Source organism: Cebidichthys violaceus, unplaced genomic scaffold, assembly GCF_023349555.1.
Source record: "Cebidichthys violaceus isolate CVI_PGR_0920_01 unplaced genomic scaffold, fCebVio1.0.p SCAF_13, whole genome shotgun sequence".
Classification (NCBI taxonomy): domain Eukaryota; kingdom Metazoa; phylum Chordata; class Actinopteri; order Perciformes; family Stichaeidae; genus Cebidichthys; species Cebidichthys violaceus.
In genome coordinates, this window is record NW_027176296.1 from 13,311,633 (window position 1) to 13,324,322 (window position 12,690).

Genomic DNA, 12,690 nt, shown 5'->3' on the forward strand with positions numbered 1-12,690 from the left:
TTTTTTTTTTATAAATATGCTTGGAAGTCAAACAAAATAAGCAAAAAGTGGTATACATTTCTTACTTTATTAATGGTGCGTAAACTATTTACTCATGCTTCATAGATCAGGTAATACGAACAAGCTTGGAGTTGTGAAAAAAACAACATTATTCTCCAGCTCTTTAAGTCAGGACCACCTCTCAAGATCCGCACCTTCTTAACCAAAATTTCTTAAGTAACAACTTTTACAACTTTGATGTTGCATGTGTGGGATCCTAACACAACTAATTCAAAAAGAAATGTGCCACTTTTTTAAGCAGAAGTCCAGTCAGTGTTGATGGTAAATGTAGTAAATTGAAGCAATACATTCCTAATTAGACTGGGTACTATGCTCCACTGCCAATGAGACACAGAGGGAGCTGGGACCTATTATTTCAAGTGTTTATTCAGACACTGACGTTGGTAATTGCTAAACGCAGCTGCACCTATGTAGCACTTTTCTACCATGATGGACAAAGCACTTTACAATTTTTTCCTCTCGCACACACACTCAAGCAGTGTTTTGCTCAAGGGCACTTTGACATGTGGACAGGAGAAGGCGGGGTCTACCTCCTCTGTGTCAGTTGCCACTCACCAATTATAGAACTGTTTTTCGGTATTTGTATTGTTGAATGATTTGTGTTGGATAAGCTTGTGCAGTAGCAATGAAAAATGAAAAAAAAAAAAAAAATTCCACGCTTAAACATTTACATCTGATTTTACAATTCATATATTAGAATTTGAACTGCCAAGGGACTACAGATGCAAATTAGCTTAAAGCTACAATCTGGTACGGTGCATGAAATGGTGACATTTATGTTTTAAACTGTTCATGGTCCTTTTTAAATATTTTTTCTTCTAATAAGTGAGGACGAAGAGCTGGCATGTGTGCTTCTTCCTTACATTGGCACCACCAGTCGCCACTATGGATATTTGTGTGTGTTGTGCTATTCAAATGTGCAAGATGGAATGTACATATCTGGCTAACCGGCTGCTTTCAAAAGGCTGTAGGGAAACTAAACTGCACCACAGTTTGACGTGCACATCGGGGCGACTGATCAAAACCGGCAAATCGATCACCAGTGTCGACGCGTTGCGCCCAGATTCCTGTAAGAGCAGGTATTTCTGAGAAGTCACTGCATTCACGATGCAATCATTCAATGAACAATCATTCTCCTTTACTTTTAATTAAAAAAAAAAAACAACAACTGTATAACAAATAAATATCAGGACATACAGTGAATGTGGTTGTGATAGAGAGTCTGTTGAGTTCCTCCCGCTATACTACACCCTTCTGGTCCTCGTGAGAGCGCTGGTGGAAGACGAAGGACACGGCAGCGTCCCAGGAGGCTTTCAACACTTGGTCCCTCAGACCCTTCTTGTCGAAGCAGTGGTTCCACTGGGAGAGGTCACTGGTACAGTCGGCGTCGTCTGCGGGAGGCCGGACCTCCCTGCCGTTCACACAGCGGCGACAGCGGAACCTGATATCACCGTGAGGAGGAGGAAGAGGAAAGGCCCGGTTCAATATATTACATACATTTATGATCATAGACTAGTAATTATTTATCATAAAATGAAAACCAACAGGGGCCAGATGTATGAACGATGGGCATGCACAAAAATCATGCGTCATCCCTAAAAGGATGTTTGATGAGAGCCATGACATGATAAGGTGGAGATGTAACATAAAGTGAGTCGTAAAAAACGTACACTGTATATCAGAAGTGGATGTAGTCTTCGTAACGTCACCCATTGGATTGTGGACTGACGTTACGAAGCCTCGAGTTCGGCAATTTTGCCGTCGCCATGTTTTTTTCCGCAACCAATGAACAGAAGTTACCATATTTGGAATGTGGAGGAGTGACGTAGAGACGGCGTATACGGCTCTGGTAGTGGCAGCGACCTGTCAATCACCCTACAGCATACTCTGCTTTATGGTCTATTTGACTCTAAATGGACCATAATTTACTAAATGAACATCATGCTGTATTGAAGAAGACTTGAAACTAGAGATTGTTACAATGTTTACTGAGGTAATAAATCAAGAAAGATGTAGAGTCATTTTCTCATAGACTTCTATACAACCAGAGGAGTCGCCCCCTGCTGGTCAGTAGAGAGAATGCAGGTTTAAGACACTTCAGGATCGGCTTCACTCGGCAGAACCGGAGGTTGTCGTCTGGTAATTTATTTAGCCTTTATTTTACCTATTAAATAAATGGTAAAATTGGTCTTCCGACCAATCAAAGTGCTTTCACACTATAGGTCATCATTCACACCCATTCATACACTGACGGCAGAAGCTACCATGCAAGGTACCACCTGCCCATCAGGACTCTAACATTTACACACAGTAGGCACAACTAGGGAGAAATTTGGGATTAAGTGCCTTGCCCAAGGACACACCGACATGGACTAGCGGAGCATCGAACCGCCAACCCTCTATTTGAAGGACGACCCTGCTGTCAGTCCGGTTGTCAGAAACCAGCAGACAAAAACATATTTAGCCGTGTCTGTAGTCGTATTAGAGGATCCCTTTGCAGTTTGGAATATTTTCTAAAGAATTAGAAAATATGAATAGTATGAACAGTGCTATACTGTGACAGACAGTAACACAGTGATTTATAAGTTTGAGATTCATAAAACAAAACCGAGCATACGCATGGCTATAAATCTGATGAAAACAATGAGTATACAGTTTGAGGCGTGAATCTACAGTTGTACAGAGTCAGTTGTTCATGTAACCCCTGGTATGCGACTTTGAAACTACAAGAGCCAGTCAGGGTCTTCCAGCAATGATATCAACCAGTCTGTTAAATGATATATTGATCCAGGGTTTCAGCACAGATTGTATGTGTCCCCAAAAATTAGTTTCACACACTTGTAACAAACTGAGCATGAAATCAAATTTAAAAAAAGTTTGTGCTGTATCAGTCATGTACCGGTCATGCGTGTCGCTGGTGGTCTCCTCGTTGAGGGTGAAGAGTTCTCGGAGTTCGCCCAGAGAGAAGTGACGCTCCACGTCCTGCTCCTCGTCCACCACGCAGCTGCTCAGGGCTTTCTTGTGGGCCTGCCTCTGGAGGATCTTCTCCTCGATCGTCCCGGTCTGTCGGCACACAAACACACGGGTCAAAACGTGGAAACTGTGCACACCCAGCTGCTCCGACACATCCATTATGAGGTCCTGAGCTGTGTTGGATAGTTAAATCAGTAGAAGAAAAAAAAAGTTATTTATACATGTGACAATATTACTGTGTATTCCTTAAACAGACATTAAGCATACAATGTGTAATACCTGGCCACATACTCCAAACAAATAGACTACTGGGTCCATACAATCTAAATTTAACGTAATCAGTTAAGTAAAAAAAAAAGCCAACTACTGATAACAGCTGAAACTCTGGTAGACGGTAATAAACACTTTATCTTAATGTGTGCCATCAGCCTATAGTTTACATTAGCCATCTATACTGTTACTGTGCCACTGACCGGGTGGCTGTACAATTATTTATTGGATTAAATCCAAAGTGTCAGAAATGAGAAAACAACTCGGATTTCCCTTTAGTCCTTCCCGCCAGGAGACTACTACGGGAGGAGAGCGTGCGGCAGCTCCGATCCCGGGTTCCCTGGGCTAGCTGCTTAGCATGCTCATTTCAGTAGATATCTCTGCAGCACAAAACATAGGTATCTTTGACATGACGTCAACACTGTCACCTCTTCACGTTCTGGCCAGATCTTACACATTGCACCTTTAAGAAGTGGTGCCGATCTGTTTTTATGTCATGTGTGCATCTGTTGCGCTGTGTTTAACTGACAGAGAGCAGTCTGTAGATGTAGCAGGTCTTCTTCTGGCCATCTCTCCACACCCGGGCCATCGCCTGCTCGTCATTGGCCGGGTTCCAGTCCGGATCAAACATGACCAGGCGATTAGCACCAATCAGATTCAGGCCACATCCACCAGCCTTGCTGCTCAGCATGAAGATGAACTCTGGACTCTGAGAAAACAGATGGAGTCAGACGTTGTTCAGCTGCTTTTTTTTATTTATTTTTTTAAAAAGCTCAATGTCGTTTCAAACAGAGTTTGCCGACTCACCGATGGACTGTTGAATCTTTCTACAATCTTGGCCCTTTTCTTGATGGACATTGTGCCATCCAGACGAACATAGAGGTATCTGGAAAAGACCAAGAGGAGAGTTGCTGCTCACACTAACTCACAAATCCTAGAATACAGACAATTAAATGGCGGTTTCCCCAAAAATCACCTTCTAGATCTGCACAGCTTTTCAAAGAGGTCCAGTGTTTGAGTGTAGTTGGAGACAAGGACCACCTTGTCACTAGACGTAGTCCTCGTCATTGCCAGAATGTAGTCAAGAACCAGCATTTTCCCTGGTGCAAAAGGAAACAATATTTTATATTATTATATATTACCAAAAAACACTTTTGTATCAATGCTACAATAAGTGAAGCAGCGGAAACAGGCTGTGAACACACTGGCATATTATCGGCATATACTGTATATAAGAAGTGGATGAAGTCGTTGTGACGTCACCCATTGGTTTGTGGACTGACATTTTGAAGTCTTCACCATCCTGGATTTTTGTCGTCACCATTTCTTTTTTTGCAACCAGTAATTGGAAGTGACCATAGTTGGACTGCGGAGGAGTGACGTAGAGACGCCGTATACGGCTCTCGTAGCGGTAGCTAGCTGTCAATCACAAGGTAGCCCCGTCCTAAAACATACTCTGCTTTATGGTCTATTTGACTCTAAATGGACCATAATTTACTAAATGAACATCATGCTGTATTGAAGAAGACTTGATACTAGTGATCGAGACCATAAACTCAAGTTTACAATGTTTACTGAGGCAAAAAAGTGAGCGGTAGGGTCATTTTCTCTTCTATACAATCAGACTTATTTTTGTGTCTCTCTTCGTGTGTGGCAAGTAGGAGAGCAAACTGTTTTTTTTTTTTAATCGCAGACAAAATGTTGTTTTTGAAGGGCTATAAGTCCAAAAATACAGATTGAAGCAGAATACTTTGTTAGATAAAAACATGTTGCGAATTGGTCCAAAGTTCTGTATCTTGTTTGATTAATCTGCACACAAACATAAATTTAAAAACATGACAAAAAACAACACACATGCTGTAGGTTAGGGTAATGGTTAGTAATAACCTGTCACAATATCAAATTTCTAAATAATTCAAAATAAAGATTATATCACAATATCTCAAGAAAGAAAAATAATAATGTGATCAGTGAGATTCGTCTTTAACTTTGATTACTGTGTGTTTTGTCTCTTTTTTTGGCCAATTAATTACACTCAAAATAAAAGTCTGAAACGATAATTGTACAAAAGCATGAATTAATAATTAATTTTCACAATATTATCATTATGTGAACATCATTATTATTACCACTATTTATTTTTTTTAAATGATCTTTATATCTAAAACCAGTATATCGTGACAGCCCTAGTAATAATAAACTAAACATACAAACTATAGTTGGTTCCCTGTCCATGCATACCGTCCCATCCAGAGATGTAACCAGTCAACAATAAAAACAAAGTCTTACCAGAGAGCTGAGGCTCCACAGCCTTAGTGCAGTAACCGGGTGGAAACAGATCCAGCGCCCCCTCAAAGCCCTCCGCACCCTCCACGCACTTGTCATAGATGAGAGCCGGGTCTGGGACGCAGAACACTGGTTAGTGCTGTCCGCCAAACAGCAGATGATTTTACAGTGCATTATATTTGGTTTAAGCACACTTACGATTGCACAGTTTCTTAAGTGATGTGATGGAAGACAGGGAGGAGACACTTATTTTGCCCTCTTGTAACGTCTCAATGGGTTTGGCCTGCCGCAGGAAGTGCTTATAGAGCTCCGACTGCAGAGGGGTCAGCCTGCAGGGAAACAGTCAAATGCTGGGATGTGTCTGTCGCCATATTTCCTGATTTAAATAAAGCTCAATTTAAATTTAAAAAAGCTCTTGTTATGTTACATATCATAAACTAATCTATTTGAGAAATTCAGCAGAATTTGGTAAATACATAAAAGGTATTTGATGGAAAAACATGTTTCTACTCAAAATAAGGGATTGAAAAAAAATGTGTGATTGGTACTGAATCTCAGCTTTAAGTGTCTCCTAAATATTACGTCAACCTGTCCTTAACCAAAACCAAACTGAATCAACCTACCTGCAACATACGACCTGCTCGATTTTCACAGGAAGATATTTCGACAAGATGTCAGATGTTCTCCTTATCAAGCACCTGTAGAGGCAGAACATGGTCAGTATTATTAAGGGAATAATTAACTTCAAATACAATTAAACATTTTAGACACAGTGGTGTCTGAGGATAAAGTGTGTTAAGCGACTGATATGATGCAAAACTAAAATGAAATTTCCTTTTGTTTGGAGAATGCATTATACACAAATTATGTTTTTTTTATTCAATAAATAATAACTGTGTGATGCGTTTCATGATTTGTGTTCCCTCTGTTCCTAAATGCTTTTAGGTATTAGCATAACAAATGTTATTAATGTAGCATTGACCTATAGTATGAGTTTATAAAAAATATTTACAAAGCAGAAACAAGAATAAATTAATAAGAGGAAGCGATGAAACATTTGATGACACATTTTAGTGAAACACCAATGTATCAACCAGTAATCTGTAATAGTCTAAAGTAGGAGTGGCTTGTATTTAATACAATATTGATATGTATAATCAGAGAGTTCATTTTCTGGAAAATCGTTTAGAAGCCGTTTACGGACAACCAGACAAAATATCTCTTTGTGGGTATTTAAATAACAAGACATACAAATTCATGTATACGTCATAGAAATCGACCTGAATCAGCATAACCACACGCCTTCTTGGTTTATATATATATTATAAAATAATAAATTAATGAAAGACAGAAAAAACAAAGCAAAAATAACAAAAGCTTCTTTATTCTAGAAAATGAAGTAGAATAATAAAACACGTGCTTTGATCTCACCTGTTGACAATGCTGATCAGCTCCTTGAGTTTGCCCTCTCCGGTCTCTCTGTCTTTATCACTAGCAGCTGCATCTCGACCCTTGAGGATGGGAAGCTCAAACCGCTTTTTAAACTCCTGGGCAGTACCTGCCATCCAGGTGAGAAAAAAACAAATGGAGGGGATCAGGACAAACAGCAGATATAATCCAAATGTGTTTGAGCCATTTTGTGCGTGGAGCTACTTACCAAGGATCCCAGCATTAACAAAGTGGACCAGGCTGAAGTACTCCAGCAGGTCGTTCTGGATGGGAGTGCCTGATATCAGCACTCTCCGCTGGGCGCTCATGGCATTTAGGGCCTGGTATGTCTGGTTGTCAGAGTTCTTCAGCCGATGACCCTAGAGCACGCACAACTATTACATCACCGTGTCAGCGGTCCTCGCTCGACAATTCTGGGGTACAACGGCTGAGATGAAGTACCTCATCGCAGATGACCAGTCCGACTTTGCCCTTGTGCAGAACCCCGGCGTGCAGCCGAAACGTCTCGTATGAGATGATCAGGATTGGGGTTGGTACCCTCAAACCATGCTGAGACATGAAGTTCACTAAAAACCAAAGATAAACAAATTAATAAGAAGACAATTAATAAACTCCAATATTTTCCAAAGGATGTATTTTACGTTGAAGGAACGTTTACCTGGAAACCAATCAACACTATTAAAACCAGAGATTGTCAAAGTACCCTCCATTTCTAGCTACAAGTTGAGGTTTGGTGGTATATTTTTGTAATTCTAGAGGACACTACCATAAGAGTTACAATTACTTGAAATAGCCACCTGGGGTCAGCAGGACGAGCTGAAAACACGACATCTGACATACTGTATAAACTCTGCATTAGGTTGTTCTGTGTAAGCAGACACAGAGCAACATCATCATACATTTGGAGTTGTGTTTGGACATGTGATGCTTATTAGAAAGACACAGCAGAGAAGTGACAGAAAAATAGTGGAGAGAGAGAGAGAGCCAAAGGTGGAGACATGCAACAGAGGTTGAGGTTCATGGTTGGTGCTCTAAGCCTCCAGGATGCCTCCCGGTTGGCTAAATATTAAATGTAAAAAGAAAGAAAAATGTTATGCTTGCTAAATCCCTCTGGTTTGTTCTTTTGGCTGGTTTTGCTTTGCATTGATTCAGCCACAAGACGGTGCTACAATGTGTAAAGCAAAGAAGGGAGACAATACAGGTGACACGGATGATGGCCTCAATAGGGGATGATGCAATTATCCTAAAGAATGGCACTGTGATGTTTGAATTATTCCAGTTTGGCTCTTGAAAACTTGAAAAGAGCAGGAGTCTGTGGTCCACAAACTCTGCTGTGGATACTCGTGATGACACGGAGGGGAGAGGTAAACTGCACCTAGCTGTCTATCGATCTCATCCTTTGAACCTCCGTCGATGGCCACCGGTGAGACGCGTCCTCCCAGCCACTTTCCGACTTCATTGTACCAGTTGCGAACCAGACTGGAAGGGGAAACCACGATAGCCTTGTCTATCTCGGGCTTAGCATCCGGGCTTTGGCGCAGCAGGGTCCACAAGAGGGCGATGCACTGCAAGGTCTTCCCCAGGCCCATCTCATCGGCCATGATGCAGCCGTACGAATCAGAGATGCGTCTTCCGGTCACACACTCCCACAGGAACTTCACCCCCTCAAGAGATAAAAAGACATCCATTTTGTATCTAATATATAAATATATACATTTTTTTACTTCCGTTAACTTGCTTTTTCTGGAGCTTTCAACTGCATCTTGAGGTCCACCTCACAGATGAAGACAATGAGAACTGATTGAAGGCCTCAGAAAAAGCTTTACTTTAGTTTGTTTCGTCAATATACTGCTTCCAAGGTCAAGAATTACTTCTCATTCCATTTTGAAGTTTATGAAGAGAAGCAATGTCAATAATGTAGGATTCCACGTCTCTACTATTTAACACTATTATGATAAATGCAATACATTTTTGGCAAAATACTTTTCATATCATTTTATTTTTCAGTTGGGTCAGTAAAACTTTAGAAAGAAAGAATCTTTACCTCTCTCTGATGGGGTCTGAGCACTTTTCCTAAAACTGGATCCACAACAACATGGACTGGTAATTTTTCTCTGGACAGGACAAAGAACGGCGACACGTTTCTTTTTATTACAAGAACTGATATACAGCAATGCCAGTGAAGGCTATAAAGTGTAAAAGTTTATATCTACAAATTCATATATCTGATCAGAATCGATCATTTAAGAGGACTTACTTCTCAGCTTTGATCAGGTCGTGAGCGCTCAGAGTCGGGGGCTCATAAAGGACCAAAGCATCTTCTGCGAAGGGATCGTGAAGTGCTTTCCTCACACCGGCACGCTTTAGACCGAGTGCCCTGATTCCCAGTGCGCCTGTGGGCAATTCATCAAGAGAACAGTTTCAGTAATTCTTTACACATTGTACTAAACATGAAAGAGACGTATGTAACAAGAAAATTGTTACCTGTGTAATTAGAAATTGGAATTTTAAATGGCTTGGCGAGGATACTGCGAATAAATGCCTCCTGTAGAAAGGATTTTAAAACAAGTGAGCCAAGATGTGGCATCAAATTTGCAACTTCTCACACACACAAGATGTAGTTTGATAGTGCTCAATGACGCTTACATGTTTGTCACCATCCACACATGGGGGCGGCCTGTTCAGCTGTGTCAGAGGCTTTCTGAAGGGAGAAATATGGCTTTCTCTGCTCTCATTACCACCTTTTCTTTTTTTCTCCTGTAAAAAAAAAAGCATTACACACCGATGCAGCCCATCATTCTTTATGGGTTTTCACTCATTGAATCGTGACTGTTTCCCCTCATAGCTTGATATTAAAAACAATAAAAAAAAAACATCTAGTACCATTCTCAGCAAAGCCTCTATGCGTTTGTGCCTCGCTTATCCATAAATGACACATGCCACACATGATAGACAGTTAAAGTTAAGTTAAAGCTTTCAATGAAGAAATTGGCAAATATGTTGAGGGATTCGGCCATTAAGTGCTTTAAACCCTCAGTTCTTACCAGTACTAGAAGGTACTCTCTCTAGAAATAAAGTGACTCAGGTGACCGTGAATCGAAGAGTTGCTGCTTCCGGTTCAGAAGATGACAAAAGGCATGTCATGAAGGTCTGTGCGTATGCCAATATGTAAGAAAGCATCTAACGCTAAACGACCAAATGTATTAACAGACTTTGGCGTACTGGTCTCATCATATAAGGACGCAACAATGAGAGAGATTCGCAGTCAACTCTGAATGTAACAGCTTTGAATGAAGCTAATGTACAACGTTAACTTATTGGTCATGCCATTTTAACGTTACTCACAGTTCTACATGTCCAGTCATCATCTTCACAGGAATCTCCTGGTTGCTTCCGTTTGGCAACCTGACTGGGTGCAAGACTCCTCCTCTGGGATTGTGATTTTAAACGATTAGCATTAAAATAGATAGTTTCAAGTTGGTAGTCAACACCCGAATGCAGTCTGAAGCATAATGGAAATACATAACAATAATTCGGCTTGCTTACCATGTTCCTTGTTTTCTAGGCGTAGCTGTTATGTCGATACTCATCACCTGCCCGTGTTGCTAGCATTTAGTTACCCAGAAACAGCTAACGCTAGATGCCCTGCCTGCTTCATCTTCAAAGCAAAGTCGCTCATGTCAGTCTCCTTGGTTTTGCTCTTGCTGAATAAAAACACCTGACCTAACAGATACGTATTACCAGTGATATGACATAGGCAACTAGGAGGATGTTAGTCCCCTAGAAGATTTATAATAGCATTAGTTTGGCATGCAACCAACTGCAGTTTTCCCCTCGGCTTAGCTTTATTCCGGTTGGTATTAAACTTCGCGCTAAATGTTGTTGCACAACATTACGGCAAGCCTGAAAGGCCAAAAAACACTGCTACACACCTCTCACCACTGTTGTTTACATCACATGTTTTAATTTTGAAATGCTACATCAGAATGTCCTGGTTCTCTCTGAGTGACACCTTGAGGTGGTCTGCTATTAAGATGCACATCAGCTTTCTGTTATGTCAGTTATTCTTTAATCCAGCCCTTATTTTACTTGAAATGAGAAGAACATTTATTTATGTATTTGTATGTATTATTTATAATCCATCCACTTAAATTTGAAAACTGAGAATAATAATTGTTAAAATATAATTGATGTGTACTTTCTTTATTTGATTTGACAGTTGTTGGCTACACAGAGACGTTGTTACTACTACTAGGCTTCTTGAATATATATATATATATATATATATATATATATATATATATATATATATATATATATATATATATATATATATATATATATATATAGCACTAAATAGCGCAAGTTAAATATTATTGTAATGTTCCGGACCTTTGCCCGAGGAGATTTTCTCTATCTGGACCTTTTGGAATGTTAATTAAATACCCCTGATCTATATTTTTATGATAACAATGTATCAAGTGACATTGTGAAAGGAGTCTTTCATTTAGCAGTATGGTAGTAGTCATCCTCCTCATCTTCCTCATCATGTCCTCCTGCAGGGAGCGGTACCAGCTGCGTGAGGCTCGGAGGATCCAGGACCTGGACCGGGTCCTGCTGGGGTACCAGACTTACCCTGGTGTTCGATGACCTGCCCGGCCCCGACCTGCTCTGCCACCTTACCATGGACCACTTCGCCGCCGCGGGGGAGGAGGAGGCCCCGCACGGAGGGGGTGGAGCCAGCAGCGGCGCCGAGGGCGAGGTCCAGTGGTGCGTCTTCGTCCCGGGAGCCGACAGCAGAGAGAGGCTGATCTCGGTCCTCGCCCGCCAGTGGGAATCGCTGTGCAGCCGGGAGCTTCCTGTGGAGCTCACGGGCTGATCGGTGGACGGACGGACAGACGGACAGATGACTGTTCAGCACTTGGTTGGTCGTTGGAGGGCGATCGTATGACGGGGGGATGATTTACACACATGGATTCAGGGCTCGGCTGGCTCTTCAAAGGCCTCAATGTGCTTCAAACCAAGTAGTTTGTACAAAGTGTGACTCAGTCAAATTAGACTGATCGGACGCTTGGTTTGAAGCATTCTGGGGCCCTTTAGTTGTACTTCGATTGAAAGGGATGTGGCTTCGCCCATACGTTTAGTGTCTGCTCTAAAAAAAACATTTGGTCTCTACAGACACCAGACTGCCATTACAGACCTGTGACCTCACACTGAGCCGAAATGATGGGAGTTTCTGGCACAGCTTCACTTTCTTGCAAAGTGTCTCACAAGAAGAAGATTTACAGATTTGTTGGAGGACTTGACTCACGACCAGACCGACGGACTGTTGTTGCACAGCAGGGGGCGCTGCAGACAGTCCACAGGAGTTATACTAGTTTTTAGTAAACATTACCTCAAAAGAACAGTTTGTCATTTCTGGCCAAATCCTCTTGTTCTCTGTCTTCTCCAGAGTTGTATTAGAAGATGGACATCAGTCCTGTCTCTGTGTGACCTGCACAAGTATAAGTGCAGGACGTGTTAGCCTAGCTTAGCACAAAGACTGGAGAAAGGGGGAAACTGCTAGCCTAGCTAGCCTAGCTTCATCAAAAGCGAAGAAAAAAAAAATCCACCTTCCAACAACTCCAAAGCTGTCTGATTTACATGTTGTTA

The 12,690-nt window shown here is 41.3% G+C and overlaps 1 protein-coding gene across 1 annotated transcript; it reads right to left on the reverse strand.

Moving 5' to 3' along the window:
• Positions 1 to 46: 46 nt before the first annotated feature.
• On the reverse strand, positions 47 to 10,870 carry rad54l (RAD54 like). The gene is made up of 18 exons (XM_068707168.1): positions 10,585 to 10,870; positions 10,384 to 10,467; positions 9,685 to 9,795; positions 9,523 to 9,583; positions 9,296 to 9,431; positions 9,083 to 9,152; positions 8,414 to 8,702; positions 7,480 to 7,604; positions 7,247 to 7,397; positions 7,021 to 7,147; positions 6,213 to 6,287; positions 5,788 to 5,918; positions 5,593 to 5,703; positions 4,280 to 4,403; positions 4,111 to 4,189; positions 3,833 to 4,012; positions 2,960 to 3,123; positions 47 to 1,501 (listed from the first exon to the last, which is right to left on the reverse strand). Exons 1-18 carry the CDS (start codon positions 10,585 to 10,587, stop codon positions 1,300 to 1,302), a joined length of 2,223 nt encoding a protein of 740 aa, XP_068563269.1. The 5' UTR covers positions 10,588 to 10,870; the 3' UTR covers positions 47 to 1,299.
• Positions 10,871 to 12,690: the final 1,820 nt, after the last annotated feature.